Here is a 20,408-nt window from a genome sequence, read left to right on the forward strand (position 1 = left end):
CTCCTAACAAATTGGGTGTAAATCCAATACTAGTTTAAATGCATCAAGAATTTTCATTAATTAAAGCTCAATATACCCAGATTGATTGATTTATTCTTTCTAATCACATCTCTTCTCAGCTCAGAAATCCACAATAGTTCTTTATTGCTTATAAAGTAAAATCCAGACTCCTTAGCCCGGTATTCAAGGCCCTATATGACTTGATTCCAATCTGATAAAGCAATACCCCTCACCACCTTTGTGAACCCCTTGCCCCATTGTAGTGTACTGTTCTTTAAATACAACATACACATCCCCATTTCTCTGCCTTTGTTCACCCCATTTCTCCCGTTAGGTGTGCACTCATATAGATTCTTAACTCTGTGTCTTTCACTGACAACTCCAGCCCCAAGTGACCTCACCTGAACCTACAAGTCATGCTGTCTATAGCATTCAATTACACTTAGCATACCAACCTGCTTTGGGGGTACACTGACTTGTTACCCAGAATTATTGATTCTACTACCACAACATCTCTCTAAAACTATCTCCTTTTTTCCCTTTATGCAATCTCTGCCTTGGTTCAGACAATCATCACCTCTACCTGAACTATTTCAAAAGGCTCCTCATTGAACTTCCTGCCTTTTGTCCCTCACAATTCCGAACCATAATCCATCCTCCACACATCTGCCAAATTACTATTCCTATAGCACAAATCTGACCAGTAGTTACCTGTTGCCCCCAAGATAAAATATAAAATCATGGAATCATAAGATCATAGATCTAGGACTGGGAGGGACCATCTAATCTGACCCCTCATTTTATAGATGAGGAAACTGAGGTCACAGATGTCAGCTTCCCATTTAAATTTCTCCACAAGTTGACTCTCATCTAGCTTTTCAGTCTTATTTCTTATTGATACCCTTCACACATTCTTTATTCCAATGAAATAGAATTGCTAGCTCTTCCCTATACTTACATCACCTTCTATCTCCTGCCTTTGCAGAAATGGAGGAAACTGGAATTAGCTACTTCTTCACTTCTGGATAATTGAATTCCAGGCTTCCTTCAAAGCCCATCTTGAATGCCACCTCTGCCACAGGGCCATTTATCATCCCTATCCTACCCCCCAACTCTTGGTTATTAGCATTCTTTCCTCAAAATTTGTTTTATTCTGTATACACATTATATTATGTTTGTATATATGTGTATATTTGTGTTGGGTTCCCTCCCCCCATATGTTGTTATTCAGTCACTGAAGTGGTGGTATTGGTCAGTTCCTGAAGCAAGTCAACAGGAGAAATTTTAGTCAAGCAGAGTTTTTGGTGTATGATGTCTGAGGGGGCCAACTGCTCCATGTAAGGTCCGTTTGTCATACTATATTGGTCTGACTATAGGTTACACACTTAAAATAAAATCTCTTTGAAAAGGAATAAATGTTTCGGCATCCACTGAAAATTAACACTCACTATAGATTGCATGCAAGCCAGATTTGAAAGACAGCTACAGATCTATGTGGTATTGAGTTTTGAATGTGAATGATTGATGACAAAGCTCTATCATTTACCATTTCATCTATTATATTTCTAGGAATAGTTTATGATCATCAATACAACTGAATTCTCTTCTAGGGTGGCTCGGCACTCTCTCCTGCAGCAGTGATTAGCCAGAAAAGGGCTCAAGAACAGGCAGCAGCTCTCGCCCAGGAAGTCAGTTGTCCAATCTCTCCTGACAGTGATATGATGTCCTGCCTCCGCCAGAAACCTGCTGATATCCTCAATGATGTTCAAACCAAGGTGGGCAATGAAGGAGGAAGTAGGGAAGATCTTACAGAATTTTAAAACTGGGACCTGGGACATCACCTGGGGTATTGCATTGGTCTGAACACAAACTGCATGGCCAAAATGAGTACTCTTTGAAAGGGAAAAAAAATATGTGGCCCAATGGATAGAGAGCTGTCCTTGGAGTCAGGAATACTTGAATTCTGACCCATAGTGGCTGTGTGACACCTGGGGGAGTGCCCCATCCTCTCAGTGTTCCCAGGCATCTGTGCAAATCTGCATGGGTAGGGGAAGCTTCCTCACAGGGAGTGCCTGCTACAAAAAAAAAACCATAATTCTGAGTCATCTTGAAAAAATAACATTAATTTTAGTGCACAGTGAAATACTCTTTTTGTGCCAGTTAGGCTAATCAGACCCAGAGGTTTTCAATGACATTAATAATATACTAAGGAAGGCAGCATGTTACAATGGAAAAACCACTGGATTAGAATTCCATAGACCTTGGGTTTTGCTCTGCTTTTTACACCTAATATCCATGTGACTTTGAACCAATCACTTCACCTAACTGATCCCTCCTTATCTGTAATAGGAGGGAGTTGGATTATATATATCTAAAGTCCAACAATTTATGAATCTCTTTTTTTAATGAGGCTCATATTATTGAGGGAGAAATATAAGGAAAAAATGGCTGATAGTTAAAGACCTGTCTTCTAGTCCTATCAACTATCTATGTGACCTTGTGTGAGGTACTGGACCTCAGCTCTATCATCTACAAAAATGAGGCAGCTGGACAACCTTCATCCATTCATTTTTTTAACAAACATTGATTAAGCGGGTAGTATTTCCAATGTCCTATGGTAGGATCCCGGGGATAATAAAGATCAGTAAGACTTAGTTCCAGCCCTCCAAGAACTGTCTCCTTCTAGGCAGGCAGGCAGTCAATATCCATTTTTAAGTACCTAATACATACCAGGCACTGTGCTAAGTGCTAGGGATACAAAGAAAGGTAAAGGACGGTCCCTGCTCTCAAGGAAATCATACTCTATGGAGGGAAACAGCATGAAAACAGCTATGTACAGAAGAGCTACAGACAGGATAAATTGGAAATAATCAACAGGGAATGTGCTCAAATTAAGAGGGATTGGGAAAGGCTGCCTGTAGAAGGTGAGATTTTAGCTGGCTTCTTCCAATTCTAAGTTTTTCCATTCTGCTGTAAAAATCTGGACCATTGAATGTGATAACTCCCAGTGACTATGTGGTAATAAACAGTCACATCTCTTCAATCCCCAAACCCAGCTCCTGGCCATAAGTGGCCCATTTCATTACTGGGGACCAGTGGTTGATGGCATCTATCTCCAAGAGACTCCAACCAAAGCATTACAACGATCTCTGAGGGTGAAAGTGGATCTGCTCATTGGAAGTGTTCAACGAGATGGGCTGATCAACAGAGCAAAGGCCATTAAGGTAAGTGGATTGTAGATTATCAGTTAGTCAGGTGCTAGGGAAGCTTTAGCGCTCCTGTGAGCCACAAAATAGGATTGGATCATTCATTCATCCATTTATTCAGATTGTACTCTTTACTGGGTAAGATCATGGATCCATAAGACACAGTCCTTCCCCGAAAGGAACTCAGAATCTGTTAGTGGTGAGAAAACCTGAATACAGATAATTACAGGACCATTTAGAACATAAAAAATAGAAAAGTCTATGTAAGCACATGAAGGAGAGACCACTTCTGGCTGGGATGGATCATGGAAAGAGAGAGAGAGGGTACAAGGGAGAAGAACCAAGTAAGACTCCATGAAAGGAGACAGATGATTTGAGTTTCGTTGAAAGATTAGTAAGACCTTAGCAGGCAGAGTTAGTGATGGGCATGAAAAAGAGAGGCAGCATGGGATAGTGTATAAAAACACTGGAATGGGGTCAGATGACTTAGGTTCAAATTCCAACTTAGATGCTAACTGTTACCACGGGCAATTTAATTAACCTTTCTGAGCCTCATCTATGAAACAAAATAATCCTTGCACTATCTAACTTATAGGATGGTATGGAGAAAGTGCTTTCTAAACCTTAAAGTGGAACTGATAGAGTGCTGGGACTGGAGTCAGGAAGACTAAACTGAATTCAAATCCAGCCTCAGACACTAGCTATGTGACCTTGGGCAAGTCACTTCACCCTGTTTGCCTCAATTTCTTCATCTGTAAAATGAGCTGGAGAGGGAAGTGGCAAATCACAACAGTATCTTTGCCAAGAAAACCCCAAATGAGGTCACAAAGAGTCACATGTGACTGAAACAACAACAAACCTTAAAGCATTATACAAATGTTATTATTATTTATTATTATTATTATCATCAATGTCATTATTGATGAGAGGCAGAATGTTATAGTAAATAGAGGCATGACCAAGGGAAAAATCACTTAATGTATTCAAGAGCTGGGCAACTCTTGAACCTAAAACCACAGGTTATAGACAAGTCACTGATCAACATTTGGTTGGATAAAGTTCTCATACTAGTGAGTTCCCTTATACCAATGAAGCCACACGTCTAGACCACAACAACTATTATTTGAAACAAAGGGTGATATTGTGGTGTATTAGGCTATACTCAATCAGAAAGACCTCGTGTTTCAAGGAGTCCCCAGGTCTGACACCCCCTAGACAAAGTACTTTGTCACCTCCATGCTCTGGGCAATTCTCTAAGGCCTTATGTTGCCCAACAATGCTGATCTGCATTGGTAGAGGGAATTTTCTTACCTGGAGTTCCCTACCCCCAGTGTAATCATACAAATAAATCATACAAATACAAATAAAATTACATACAAATAGAGTATACAATTAAATTCCTGACATGTAGAAGAACATTATAGAGATGGGAATATGTAGGATATCTTTGGCCACAGTTATTAATGCAAGTTGTTTGGAGTTAAATCTGGTAAGGTAGATTGGAGCCAGACATTGGATGAACTCATTTACCAGACTGAAATGCCTTAGAGCTTATTTGTTAGACAATGGGGAGCACTGCATTTTGAGCAGAAGAACAAGATGTTCAGAGCTTTTACATTAGGAGCATTAAGCTAGCATCATATATAGGATGAATTAGAAGAGAAACACTTTCATGAGGAAGTCAGATTTCTCCTCATGTCCCAAATCCTGGAAGTAACATCCTTTGTCAGTGCTATGAAGTGGCATCCTTCCTGGGAGAAGAGTATTCTGACAGTCCGATTGGGAATACATACTGCCCAGTATGGCCTTAGAAGAAAGTCAAGTATGGATAGACTTGGAACCTAGAAACCTGGGTTCAGAGATCCTGGTTCTAATGCTTCCTAGGGTCACACAGTTGGACTTGAACTCAGGTCTTCCCAATTCCAGGCCTAGTTCTTTATCCACTGTGCCACCCCACTGACTTAGTTGTAATCGTATAGCCAAATGGTGGTTAGGGCCTCGACCTAGCTAGAATGGAGCTGGGTGAATGAAGAGAAGGCATTACAGGTATGAGAGATGTTATGAAGGTAGAAATAACACAGCCACGTGTGTTGTTAGGTGGGAAAGCCTGCATAAAAATAAATAGTCATCACTATTGTTATGGTCCCTGGGCTGCAATGAAATGGGAAAAAAGTTGGGAGCCTTGCAAATGGCTCATTCTTTTATCTGCCTTAACAGGCCCTTCCTGCTTTCTCACCAGAGGTTGTGACACTAAGATGTTTACTAATTAGGGAACAGTAAAAAAAAAAAGCCACTGAGGGGGGAGCATTGTCACTCCAAATGACTAATCCTCCTTGCCTGAGGCCCCTTTGGTGAGGAACTGGGGAGTGTAGAGAAAAGCTCAAGATGAAATATGTCTCTATGAGATCTACTACACCAGGAGCAGCTTTTCGCTTCTCATGATTCAGCCAGAGACAGAAATGGTCAGTTCAGCCAATTTGCCAGGCCTCAGAACCGTAAGGAAGAATTTTTGCACCTAATTCAGGAACCACAAACATACCCAGGGGAGTAACCAGCATAAAAGGCATCCCAGGTTGAGGCAAGGGAGTTGACAGCTGTTGGAGGAGACAGAGAAGCTAGCCTGGGACACCCTGAGGCTATGAGGCTATTGCTGAAGAGGCATCCCTCAGGAATATGAAGGCACCAGCAGTTCCGGAGAAGTAGCTTCTGATTTCATGACTCAGCTAAGCATTGAAAGGGTACCACTCATGTCCTCCAGGCATACCCTGGAGCCCGAATCTTCCACTCCCTGCAAATCTCACACACACACACACACACACACACACACACACACACAGAGTGTACTCCACAGGAAAGGTAAGGCAGCTTGGAAAGGCAGAGCTTCAAGAAAAAGAAAAATCTTACAGCTGGAGATGGCAGAGGAATTCCCAGGAAGCAAGGCCCTCCACTGGACCCTAAGGAGCTCTCTCCCTCACCTGCCATGAATCAAACAATTAATCATTTAATCAACAGTCATTTATTACGCACCTACTATGTTCCAGGTACCAGCTAGGTACTGAGGCTACAAGCAGGAAGAACGAAACAATCATTACTCAAAATTGGTGGACATTCTAATATGCCCTGGAGTCCATTGTCCAGCTCCTGGGACTAACAATGTTGAGAAGCAACAGATGACTACTGGGTCTTACAGAAATATTGCCCCCTCCCCAAGAGAGCCTGGCCCTTGCAAAGTACACTTCTCCTCTTGCCACCAAGAGGGCCCATCATATTTTCAGTCCTAAAACCCACCCATACACGGGACTTACAGCCTCAGAAAAGTTTAAGAAGCCAGGGAGGGAAGGGCTTAAGGGGAAAGGAAAGGGACCCAAAAATATCCCCACAAAGGAATAGCTCTCCAGCAGGTGTGAAGGCACTGCCCTCTGACTTTCCCACTAGTTTGAGGTGACCTGCCCGTCTCCAACTTGAAGTCATACTATAGGAGGATGTGTTCTTCCCAGCCTGCTGAGCTACGTCCTCTCCTCACTGGCAAGATGTGCTGTGAGGTGGTCCCTGAATAGCCACCTTACTCGTGAGCCCAATTCACCTGCCCAGGGTCAGGTCTGCCTTGACAACCCTAAGCCAGGCCAGAATCTGAATCCTGCCAGCCTTAGTCTTTACCCAAGAAAAAAATCAGAAAACAATTAAGCTGCTCTCCCAGCTTGGGTTCCACTCTCACTATACTACTATTTGTTCTTTCTTCCACAGCTCTGTGCCCTCCCCACCATCAGGCTCTGCCCCTACTTTATCCCTTAGTTCATTAACTGCCAATAGCCCATCCTCAGTCAAATTTCATCCTTGGGTAGTTCCCTGCCCTGGAAAAAAAGGCCTGCCCAGATCACCCCAGTTATGACTTCATGTTTATGTCTCAAGAGATGATCATTCCACCATCCTCTGTCATGTCTCAAGAGATGATCATTCCACTATACTCTGTTCTATATGTTATCCTAAGCGTTTAGGTAATGCCTATTATGTGCCAGGCACTGTGCAGAGCACTTTATACATATTATCTCATTTGATCCTCACAACAACCCTGCTGTGATTATCTCCAATTTACAATTCAGGAAAGTGAGGCAAATAGAGGTTAAGTGACTTGCCCAAGGTCACACAGCTAGTAAATATCTGAGGCCAGATTTGAATTGACTCTTTAAAGGATTGTAGAGGCTAAAAGCTGAGGTTTATAACTTGTAGTCCATGAACTCTTTTTAATGTTTTATTGATTTTTTTCTTTTAATTTTTTAAATGTTATTTTTCCTCAATTACACGTTTAAATAATTTTAACAGTCAGGGTCTTTTTTTTTTAAATTTTGAGTTCCAAATTCTGTATTTCCCTTCCTCCCTCCCTCAGATAGTAAGCAATTTATACATATGCAATTGTGTAAAACATTTCCACATTAATCATTTTATACAGGAAAGCTTGAACAAAAAAAGAGTAAAAGAAAGAAAGTTAAAAATAGCATGCTTCAGACTGTATTCAGACAATACCAGTTCTTTCTCTGGAGGTGGATAGTATGTTTCATCATGAGTCCTTTGGGATTATCTTGGATCGTTGCATTGCTGAGAATAGCTAGGTCATTCACAGTTCTTCATTGTACAATATTGCTTTAACATCATTTCAATATAATTTGTTTCCTTTGTAATCCTATGTTTTTCATTTTATGCATTTAAAAAAAAAGACATTATTCTGGGAAGGGGCCCAAAAGTATCAGACTGTCAAAGGGCCAATGATGTGAGAAAAAAAAGAACTATTCTAAAGGAATAACAAAGCCTCCTTCTAATGACTAGTGAGTTATTTAGATTTCTTTAAGATAATAACATGTTTTTCCCATCTTACCTGCTTCCTTGCATTCAGCCATTCTAGGGGAAAGTCAATTGATCAGGGACCTTCTGCTCAGCTCTTCCACCCAAACTCAGATTGAAGAACAGAAGCTTCTTCCTTCCCTGAGATTCCAGGACTCAGATCTCTGACATAGCTTCAAAGTTCATTGGTTCCTCTTTCTCTTTCTTTTCCCTGCCCTAATCTTCTACCCTTCAGCCTCTTGACACAGATAAGGTATTTCTTTAGGTCCTTTTTCTTTCTTGATTTGTCCTTTGTAACACACTCATCCTTCCACAGAGTGGGGAGGCCTTATACCAGACCTTTCATTAGCATATAGGCCAACCTGCATTTTGTGCTCACAAAAATATCTTGACTCAATAGGAGAATAAACTTTCTAACAATAAAAATAGCCCAGCTGTGAAACAAATGGCTTGGTAGGGAGTGAATTACCCATCCCTGGAAGTCCTGAAGCTGAGACTGGGCAAATTTACTCTTGGGGTGTGTGGCAGATAGAGGCACATCAAATTCAAGGTTAGACTAGAAGAGCCCTTCCAACTCTATGATTCCATGACATTCTGTGGTGAGGATGGAATAGAAAGGATTCATGTCATAGGGAACGGATTGGGCTGGATGACTTCTGGGCACCCTTCCATCCTTGAGAGTCTATGATTCTGTCATTTGTGACAATCCAGTTAGCCAAACTCACACATTATTGGTTCAATTAAATTCAACAAGCATTTATTAAGTGTGTACTCAGGGCCAGGTACTGTGTTAGATTCTAGGGATCATTTTTAGTTTTGTTCTTTTACTGGGCCTATGATTTAGAGGCAGGTAGGTGGTGCAGTGGATAGAGTACTAACACGAGGAAGTTTAAATCTGGTCTCAGAAACTATGTGACCAAGTCACCTAACATCTATGTGCCTTAGTTTCTTCACCTGTAAGATATGAATAATAATAGCACCTACCTATCATATTGCTTGCTTTCTCAATGGATAGGGAAGGGGCTGGAAGGAGGGAGAGAATTTGGACTCAAGAATTTGAATGTTTATATATAATAAATATAGATGTATGTATATTTGTTGTTGAGTTGTTTCAGTCATCTGACTTTTCTTTACCCCATTTGGGGTTTTCTTGGGAGAATTCTGGAGTGGTTTGCCATTTCCTTCTCCAGCCCATTTTTCAGATGAAAAACTAAGGCAAACAGGGTTAAGTTACTTGCTCAGGGTCATACAACTAGTAAGTGACTGAGTCTGAATCTGAACTCATAAAAATGAGTCTTCCTGATTCCAAGCCAGTGCTCTATCCACTGTACCATCTAGCAATATTTATATATATATATATATATATATATATGTATGTATGTACATATGTATGTATGTATGTATGTACATATGTATGTATGTATGTATATATATGTATATATACCCTTAAAAGAAATATATATGTATATGTATATATGCATATAAATATATGTGTATATATGTATACATGCATATACATATATATGTGTGTATATATATATATACCCTTAAATGTATATGTTATACATTATATATATATATAAATATATATATAAAATAATTGTGCCTAGCTTGTAAGATTATCATAAGGCTCAAATGAGATAATCTTTGTTGTTGCCGTGTTTTAAGGCACTTGGCACAGTTCCTGGCACATAAGTACTATATAAATGCTTGTTTCCTTTCCTTCCCTTTATCTCAGTCTCAGCGGCCCTGGGCACTGAAAAGTCAATAATAACAATGAAAGCTAGTGTTTACAGAGCATTTTCGTACTTGTAAAGCACTTTGCACGTATTGATACTTTTGATCCTCACAACAACCCTATGAGGTAAGTGCTGTTACTATCTCCATTTTACATATGAGGAAACTGAGGCAGACAGAAGTTAAGTGACTTGCTCTGGGTCCCACAGCTAGTGAGTGTCTGAGGCAGGACTTGAACCCAGATCTTCTGACTCCAAGGCCTAGTATTGGTCCCCAACACCACCTCACTGCCTTAAGTGACTTACCCAAAGTCATACAGATAACATGTGTCAGAAGCGGGAATGGAACCCAATTCTTCCTAACTTAGAAGTCAGTTCTTTAACTGCTATACCAACCTGACCTATCCTTGCTGCTGTACTAGGAATACAAATATAAAAATAAAGCAATTCTTGTCCTTCAGGAGCTTACATTCTATTAGAGAGAAGACATTTACATGAACCCCAGGAACACAGTGGATGGAAACTCATCTCTACCGTTTCTCTGGGCTGTCTTTACTGGAATTCTCCCCAATACTGTCAATCAGATAAAACTCTTACCACTGCTGGTTAAACTAGCTAGCTGTTATCTCATGCTCTAAGTAAAGATGATTGATCTTCCCACTTTGTGATATTATAATGATATTCCCTATGGAGTTCATCTTTCCATGAGACTTAATGTTGCATGGTTAAGATCATTATCTTTTCTCAACAACATATGCCTTTTTCTGATCTTCCCCATTACTGCTAAGGGAACCACCCTTTCAATAACCCAATTGACATTGATATCATCTCCTCCTCCTCCTCCTCCTCCTCCTCCTCCTCCTCCTTCTTCCTCATAGCCAGTTAGTCATCTCGTCATCTGTACCACACCAAAATGTATCGGAACTAGCCCGTTCTCTAGACTTATCTAGAATCAAATCTAGTTCAAGTTTCCAACACCTCTCCCCTGGACTATTGCAATAACTTTCTAATTGATCTCACAGTTTCAACTCTCTCCCCACTCCAATCCATTCCCCACATAGTTGCCAAAGTGATTTTCCTAAAGTATGAACATGACCATGTCACACGGGCGTGCTTGTGTGTGTGCGTGCACACACACACACACACACACACACACACACACACTCAATAAGTCCTAGTGGCCGCCTGCTACCTGTAGCATCAAATATTGTTTCCTCTATTTGGCATTTAAATTTCTTCACAACTGGACCCCATTCTACCTTTCAGTGTTCTTAAATGTTACTCCTTTCCGTGCACTCTGTGGTCTAGTTAAACTGGCCTCTTGGTCTCCCCTCAGCTGTGCCCTTTGCATTAGCTGTGTCCATGTCCAGAGCTTGGCATTCTTCCCCTTCTCACCGCCGCTCCTTTAATTCTTAGCTTCTTCTGAGAGTCAGCTCAAGCAGCACCTTTGGCATCAGGCCCTTCTTGGTCCCCTCCAGCAGCCTTAGCAGTGGCAGCAGTGCTGAGAGAGGCTGGGCTGGACAGAATAGCTCATGCCTTCCCTTCCAAGATACCATTCTTGCCAAAGGTTTTGATAATGCGTGCACAGACATTTTTACTGTCACCTCAAATTTTACTTTGCCAACCCTTCAACCCTTAAAAGGCACCATGCTTCCTTACAGTATGTAAGCTCCATGAAGGCAGGAATCATGGTTCATTTCAGCTATATAGTCCTTCTCCTCCCACTCAATGAACAACACTCTATATATTAAATAGATTTGTTGAATTTAAGAAAATAATTAAGGATATATCAATCAATAAATAAACATTTATTAAACATTTGATGTGTGTCAGGAGCTGTGAGAAGTGTCTTCAGATATGGAAAGGTCTATCCTGTTGATGAAGTATTTAATGTGTTGGCCTCAAAGGGCAGAACTAGGAAGCATGGGTGAATGACACAAAGCTCCATGTATGGGAAAATGGTCTAATAATTAGTAGGATCATAGATTTCAAGCTGGGAGAGAACTTAAAGGACATCTGGCCTAGCCCCCTTCTATTACAGATGAGTAAAGTGGGGCCTGGGGTCACATAACAGGTTTATACTCAGGGACTCTGATTCCCTATTTTTCCACAGCAACCGAGACCCCTCCTCAGTATAATGTTTTTAAATGCATAAAACAAGATACGTAGGATTCCAAAAGAAACCAATCACATTAAGCACAAAGATATAAATTTTCCCCTTTCCGGTCTACAAACCTCTTGAAATCAGCCTTAACCCCAAGTTAAGAACCTCGTGCCTTCTTTGTTGTGTGGGTGTATATGTTTGTATGCATGTATGTATAGGTATATACACATCTATATATGTTTGTGTATATATAGATATAGAGAGATATATATACACACACATATATGTATGTATTGTATGTATATTTGTGTATGTACATATTGATGTCTTTCCTGATAGAATCTATGCTCTTTAAGGACAAAGAATGTTTTGCTCTTGCAAGCCTAATCCCTGATACATTTAAACAGGTGCTCAAGAGTCACGTTGGATAAGTGTTGGGGTCAAAAAGTCTTGAGTTTAGGTTCTATCTCAGACACTAACTAATTGTGTGACCCAGGGCAAGTCACTTAACTTCTCTGTGCCTCAGTTTCCTCATTTGGAAAATAGGGATGATAATAATAGTACCTACCTTTCAGTGTTGTTGTGAGGATCAAACATGAGGGCATTTGTAAAGCATTTGTGCTACTTACTATCATTACTGTAGTAAATGTGTGGTTGGTTAAGATGTTTATAGAGTATTTCCCACCCTTCCTCCTCCTCTTCCACAGCCCCAAGTCCTGGCTATCATCATCCCAGGCAGGCCACAAACACAGCTAGACCCAGCCCAGTACCAGAGGCTCACCATGTTCTAGCTTTAGGCAGGGCTCTAGTCCAAGCAGTTCCTCCCGTATGTGTCCCCTCCCCTCTTTTGCTGTCAATTCAGTCCGGGCTGTGTCCTACCAGGTTCCTACTCAGATATTAGCCACTCTTTGGGTGGGCAGAAAACCATATTTTCCCTAATATACCAATGGGAACATCAATATTTATCAATTTTCTTTTGTCTGTGATCATAGGCTATTAGGACTCACAGTTGGAAGTGACCTTAGTGATCATTGACCACAAACCTTTCATTTTACAGATAAAGAAACTGAGGCTGACAGAGGGAAAGTGGATTGTCCACAGTTGCACAGCAGGGTGGTACAGTGGACAGAGCCCTAAATTTGGATTCAGAGGACCTGGGTTCAAATCTTACTATGTATGTGGTCCCAGGCAAGTCACCTAAGTTACTTAAGTTCCCTGAACCTACAGGGCCCTAAATAAGGAGGTTAGAGTAGGTGGTATTTGAGATCCCTCTCAGCTCTATAAATCTATATAGCTCTATGTTGCAGACCTGGGTTTTGAGCCCAAATCCATTGACTCCAAATCCAGGTCTCTTTCCCCTCATCAAAACTAGTTCTTCAACACACAAACCCACTCCTGCCATCCACCTTGCTCTAGATGCCATGTTTTCTACCAATGGGATCTATCTCTCTGTTAGAATGCTCTTGTTCAGTTTCAGTCATGTCTAATTGTTTGTGACCCCATTTGGGATTTCTTAGAAAAGACACTGGAGTGGTTCACAATTTCCTTCTCCAGTTCTTTTTTACAGATGAGGAAACTGAGGCAAATAGAGCTAAATGACTCACCTAGGGTCACACAGCTAGTGTTTGAGGTCAGATTTGAACTCATGAAGATGAGTCTTACTGGCACTCTATCTATTGGCACAGTAAGCTATCTAGGTGCTCGCTGAGGTGCTACATGAACTCAAAAGCAAACATAACCTTAGCTGAGAATTTGTCACCCAGACTTAGGTCACTATTGTACATTGAGTCCTAGAATCCTTGAAGGCTCAGGCTCAAGGAGGCTCTAGAGATCATTCAGTTCAAGCCTCATATTCTTAGGTAAGAAAACTGAAGTGAAGGATTCAATGTGGCCTCTTTTAGCCCATCTCACTGGATCACAGAAAGTAAACAGAAAAGTTGGAGAACAGGATTCTAGTCTGATTGTGCTACTAGCTCATTATGTGAGCTCAGGCAAGCAACTTTATCCTTATCTGTAAAATGGAGGGAGGGAGGGTCCAACTTGATAACTCCAAGTTCCATTTCAGTTCTCATGTTATATGATTTCTAAGTGGCTTACTCAAGGTCATACACCTACTCTTTCCTTTTTCTCAAAAAAAAAATCTTCAAATTTCAAAAGATTCCCCTTAATTCAAACATCCTCTTAATTTGGTGCACATGTGTAGGTAGATCTGGCCTTCCCCTCTCCCACCCCCCCATCTACTATATAGGAAGTGAGATACAGAAAAACAGAATAAGACACTCACCAAGGAGAGGCTATTCCTAGGCAGCCTGGAAGAGTCTGCTAGTGCTTGCTGTGACATCGCCAGTGGGTGGCTGGAGAGCACATTGGTCAGGGAGCCTTTGCCCACAGGTTCCAGACAGCCACCTGGGGCTTGGACAGCCCCAAAGGGAGAAAGCAACGGAGCAGATGTTCTTGGTTTGGAGCAGGGAGACTTTCAGATCTTCAGGATTGGAGAAGCCCAAGTAGATTTTACTTAATCCGTACTAGAGCCAAACAATCTTCCCCTGCTGGGATGCATTATCCAAAGAAAGACAAAGCAGAGACGGGACAGTTACAGAGCTGCGGTGGTCATCCCAAGACCAATTTCCTTCTCTGCCTTACCCTCTGCCTTCCTCCACTCCCTACCAACTTCATGCTTCTGCCAACTTTGAGAAGGTGCCATCCATGCGTTTAACCTAGCTCTAGAACCTAGAACCTAAATTGCTGGTGTCCAAGTTCTGGCCACCTTGCCCTGTTCAAAGAGGGAGAAATGTGGGAGGCCCACAATCATCGCACTCTGGCATAAACAGGCAGAGACCATCAGAGTGCATGCCTGCACTGAGCAGCTTTCCACCAGACCAGGGCTGAAGAGAGAGAGAGGGTGGTTCAAGCCTGTGTGAAGATCCACAAGCCAGTGAGCATCACTTCACAGAAAGCTGGTGCCTAATGAATCCTGGCGACACAGAGAAAAGTTAATTACCTACCTGCTGAGCATCAGGGCTGCCTGATTTGCCTCGAAGGGCTCACTTTCCTTAGAGGGCTCTTTTTATCTGAAATAACAGCTTCCTATTGGAATTCTCGATCAGCTGTTGTCTGTGTGGTTGGGCTCCCTCTCTCCTTTTTCTTTCTCCTCTTTCTTTCTAATGACTCTATCTCCTCTCTTTCTCGTCTCTCTTTTTCTCTATCTCCTCTGTCTCCTCATTCTCTTTCCCTTCTTTCTCTCCTCCTGTCTTCTCTCTGCTTCCCCCTCTCCTTCATTCTCTCTCTCTCTCTCTCTCTCTCTCTCTCTCTCTCTCTCTCTCTCTCTCTCTCTCTCTCTCTCTCTCTCTCTCCCCTGTGAAATTGACAGTCTGCCTACATTCATTTACATGATGTAAAGCAGCTTTCTTGCAAAAGGGAATGTGCTACCTTTTCCCTCCAAGTTCATGGATCTGAGAGAATCCGAAACAGGTCCCTCTTACCCCTCGGGCTTAGCCGTGGAGTGGAGCTGATCCCAGCCCAGGCAAGGAGGGGTCTGGGGGTGAAGAGGGAGTCTGGGGAGTAAGTTGGAGCTGCTAGGGTTTGGGAAACAGCGCCTGGAATGCACGCGGAGCTTTGGGGCTCTCTCCTCGCTTCAGCACAGCAGAAGCTGTTGGAGAGCAGCTTTCGGATTCTTGCTCTGAAGCGAGGAAAGGGAGCTCACAAAGTTAGCACAAAATGAAGGCAATTCCTGGAAGGAAATGCAAGCAAAGTGAAGGGATGCATCTGATTCATACCTGGTGCCCGATGGATCCCAAACAGCTCCACCAGCAGCATCCTCTGCCAGGGGTGTTGCCATGATGGGGGATGTGGAGGGGAAGCAGGTATGTTTAATGAAAGAATAGCCTTACCTGCCAAATATCTCCAGGGTGGGCTGGCACCTTACCACTCTGACAGGTGGCCATCCCTTCTTTAAAAAAAAAAAAAACAAAAACCCAGGACAGAAAACTATCACATCCAGGAGAAGGTAAAGAGACTCACCCAAAGGTATAGGACCTCCCTCCTCACCTCTATATCTACCCCCCTAAGCTGATTTGGAGATCTCCAGTATACCAAAGTTGTGGGTGTGGGGGTGGTATTTTGTACACTTACAGAGCTGTTACAAGATTCCATAGTTTTGGAGCAGGGGCACTAATCTCTAAGATCCTCAGTCTGCTTATCTGTAAAATGGGGTAAACGATACTAGCACACTCTACCTCTCTTTCTCATGAGTTCTCAACAGGTTAGGTGGGCTTTACTTTATAAGCTCCCTTCCTTTCTATTATCATTAAAAGCATAGTTTTCATTTATACATATCAATTCTGAAAGACAGTCAGTGAGGACTCAAATGTTTCCCATGTATAAGGCCCTGTGCTAAGTGTCCTGGGGGGAGTGAGCAGTCAGGTGGAATACAAAGATGCACAAGATAAAGTCCCTGCTTTCAAGAAATTGACAGTCTAGCAGGAGGAAATGAGACATTTGCCTGCAGAAAAATAGTTAGTAATACGAAAGAGTAAATGCTCACTGCATGACACTTTCCAACTCAACTAGTGACACTTTCCAGCTCACTCACCTATTGACATTTTCCAGCTCACCTAGTGACATTTTTCATAAAACAGAAACTCTCAGAATTGGGAAGCACCCAGAAAGTATCTATGCAACACGGAAAACAGGTGGCCTCTGCTTGCAGTGAGGGTACCCCCACTAATCCCCAAGGCAGTCCATTACACTTTGGGATAATTGTAATGGTTAGGAAGTTTTTGTATTTGTTTTTTATGTTTGTTATGTCCATTATCTCTCATTTTGCCTTCTGAGACCAAATAGAATGAGCCTATTCCATGATTAAGTATTGAAGATTCAGAGAAGAGAGCTCAATGTAGACCAGGGTGTACAGAAGGTTTCAACCAAGAAGTAACATTTTAAAATCACCTTGAAGAGTGAACAAAGGAGTAGATACAGTGAAGCCTAAAGTAGTCCTGGGAGTGTTGGAGATGGTGTCTACTAAGGAAGCCATTCTGACTAGAGCAGAGTACCCCTATATTGTAGGATAGAGGGAGGTAAGATTGGAAAGATAGCCTGGAGATGGGTTATAAAGGGCCTTGAGTGTCTGGCTAATGAGTTTGAACATTATCTAGTACAAGGCCAAAGTTTATCCAGGTCACTTTTTGCAGAAAGTGATACCTTCGCTCTGTACTCCCCCAAGAATGAAATAAATACCAGGCTAGAAAGGGCCTTCACAAGCCCTTGAGTCCACTCCTCCTCCCCCGTTCCTCGAGCAGATCTGGGTTACCTTGTTTTTATAGATCTCTAGGGGAGGAGATTCCTAGTGTCTCTTGGCAGGCAGTTACAGTTTCGACACCCTCTTAGGTCCTTCATTATGTCTAACCAGACCCTTTCAGTGTTGTTTAAATAAGGATAATAACAATAGCTGACATTTATATAGGATTTTAAAGCTTGCAGAGCACTTTACACACATTAACTCATTTGATTTGATCTAAAGCCCATTTCCTCTCATTCTGCCATCTGTGGAGGTGGAGAACAGCCAGTCAGCACCCCCCTCCAGCTCACACTGAGAATACTGGAAGATATTGACAAATCAGCCCTTAGCTTTTGCCTCTCTAGATCAAAAGGTGCTGAAACTATTACATTTTCAATTCTATTTAATAAATATTTAGTGATCACTTGCTGTGTGCCCAGGCCTGTGTTAGAGGACCTGTTTTCCAACTTCATTGTCCATTTTTTTTTTCAGTCATCTCTGCCTCACTTAATATGTGGAGACATAAAGAAGATAGATTACTCAGAAATGGACCTCATAAATTGTTTTTATCTTAGATTTTTTTTGGGGGAGGGGGTTGGTGGCAGCTTGTTATCATGAGTCTTCTTTCACAAAAGTCTTTCTATGTTGCTTTGATGTATTGCGGAGATTCTCAATGACTATGTCAATGGAACATAGGTTCTAATATGTTATTCCAAACTAGAAGGACTTCTAATATGGTCCCAGAAAAGGGCTGCAGTCTGAGGACCAACTCAGCTGAGCACAAAGTGGCTTATGTCAAGAAAGCCATCCGCCAAGGTAACTTTTTTGGGCCATAGAAATTTGCAAAGACTATCTCCTATGGATTGTTACTGGCCTGAAACATGGAGGACTTTTCTTCCATGTTTAATGAGCAACTTACAGGTATGAGCTATGTACATGAGCCTCTGTATGTTTGTATATCTTAATGTTCCTAGCCAACTCTTAATTGTAGGCAGAATAGGAGACCACCCATGTACTGTGAGTTGATGGGTGCTGGTAAGTCTCCTTCAACACCTGAATCTCTCTCTTACTGATGCTGACAGGATACATAAGATTCCACCATTAGAGAGTCATTCCTTTGGGTTAAGATCTGGCTTCTTCTCATGGAATCCAAATACTCATCATCATTCAGTAGCATTTCATAATAGATTAGTTTACTAGACATCTAGCTACTACCATTGGAGTGTAAAAAGGAGGACTCTGACAGTACAAAACATAGGGAAGAATGGAATTCCCAACAGAACATTGGGAAAAGAGAAAAGGATAGGTGTGTCGTGTAGGGCACTGCTTAGCAAGGACTTTCATATATTCTCTCATTTGATCCTCACAGTATTGGCAGGGAAGGTATATAATTTCCATTTACAAATGAGGAAACTGAGGCTCAGAGTGTTGAAATGACTTGCCCAGGGTCCCACAGCTTGCAAATGGTAGAACCACGCTCCTCTGACTCTATGTGTATCATGATGGTTCAGTTTCTTATTTGTGTCTATTCCGGTGCTTTTGCATCTCATTAATGCTTTCAATCTTCCAGTAATATAACCTTTTAAGACTTTGGCCTCATCAGACTATCAAGTATTTGAAATCTTTGTTCCTGACATCCATCATTAGGATATCCTAGCATCTTGCCTACCCTTCTCTGTGCCTGTTTTCCATTTTATTAAAAGTAAAACTTACTCATTTCCTTATGGGGTAAGGGAAGAATTGGCAACACAGCCCTATAGATTCAGATGGGAATAACTTTCTTTTCACCCCTCTCCCACTTACTCCACTTCATCCAAATTTCTGCTTGGCTGGGGCAGAAAATTTTTCCACTGTTGGTTACTGCAGTCTGTCTGGATCAATACTGCCAACTCAGGGTATCCACCAACCCTCTAAGTGTACAACATGGTCTTTTGGAAAGACTTGAGATTTGGGACCCAAGGTACTATCCCATCTGCCACTAGGACATAAGGAAAAAAAATTACATTAGTCCTCTGGGCCTCAGTTTCCTCCTCTGAAAAATGACAACAATGATAATAATCCCTTCTCTGCATCTCCTTATGAGACTATTGCTAGGATCAAATGCCATGATACCTATTAAAACATTTAATAAACAAGAAAGTGTTTTAGGTAAGCTTCTCTGCAGAAGGATCATAAGGCCAGTGAACCCTACAGGGGTGTCATTACCAGCATCTGATCCTTTTCCTCGAGGGATCCTGAACCCTTTAGCAAGCACCTGCTCCAATCTCCATGCATTGTCACAGGGGTGAGGAGGGTTGAGGTAGGGGAAGCTATTCCCTTGTCCTCATCCTTCTGCTCTCCAACTTGAAAGGTCAGCTATGTAAGGGAAATAATAACTAGCATTTTTATAGCGTTTTAAGGTTTGCAAAGCATCTGGGAGGGAGGGGCTAATATTATCCCCATTTTACAGATGAGGAAATTGCTGCTGAGAAAAGTTAAGCAACTTGCTAAGGTCACACAGCTAGTAAAGGTGTGAAGTCATATTTGAACTCAGGTCTTCCTGGCTTCAAGTCCAACACTATCCATTACACCAATCTAGCCTGATAATCAGGAAGAAATGAGTCCTACTTCCAGATCTGCCAATAATAAGAGTTAGAATAATAACATCAATAATAATCGCATCTAGCATTTATGTAGAGCTTTAAGGTTTGCAAGTTGCTTTTCATGGGTTATCCTGTGTGATACCCACACGCTGTGTGGCCTTGGACATGTTGCTGCCTCTCTGAGACTCAGTTTCTTCTTCTGTCAAATGAAAGAATTTGTCTAGAACACCTCCAAGGTCCCTTTCAGCTTATTGCATTGCTAATTAATGGCTCAGTCCCTGTTGGTGGGGGCAAAAAAATCAGTCCCAATGAGTTCATACCCGGAAAGCCTGTCAAAGGGAACATTATTGTTCTCAGAATTAATTAAAGATAAAATCATTGGTAGAGCAAAGAGCTTTCTAATCAAGTCCCTTGAACAAAGCCCAGAGCAGCTTTGCTCTGGTCTAGAGTTAGCAGGAGCCGCATTTCTCTTTGGGGGTCTGACTGATGCTATTCCTTGAGGTCTCATTATTTGTGGTGCTGCTGATTGGCAGGCATCTGTGCACTGCTTGGCATTTTCTTGATGTTTCCCAATGATTTTGATTTCTCTTTGGGTCCTATTAATAGCAGGACTTAAACATTCACACACTCACACAGAGGATGTGCCAGTATCTTAATGATCCTTTTATA

The 20,408-nt window shown here is 41.8% G+C and overlaps 1 protein-coding gene across 1 annotated transcript in view; it reads left to right on the forward strand.

Annotated features, from left to right (window-relative positions):
* The window catches only part of TG (thyroglobulin), a 364,454-nt gene that overhangs the window by 307,200 nt on the left and 36,846 nt on the right, over positions 1-20,408 (forward strand). The window contains exons 43-44 of the mRNA XM_078151800.1: positions 1,611-1,775; positions 3,057-3,224. Of these exons, the coding sequence (XP_078007926.1) occupies positions 1,611-1,775; positions 3,057-3,224 (333 nt within the window). The remainder of the gene's footprint in view (positions 1-1,610; positions 1,776-3,056; positions 3,225-20,408) is intronic.

The sequence above is a fragment of the Phascolarctos cinereus genome, unplaced genomic scaffold (assembly GCF_003287225.1).
Source record: "Phascolarctos cinereus isolate Bilbo 61053 unplaced genomic scaffold, phaCin_HiC Scaffold_4;HRSCAF=312, whole genome shotgun sequence".
In the NCBI taxonomy this organism is placed as follows: Eukaryota; Metazoa; Chordata; class Mammalia; order Diprotodontia; family Phascolarctidae; genus Phascolarctos; species Phascolarctos cinereus.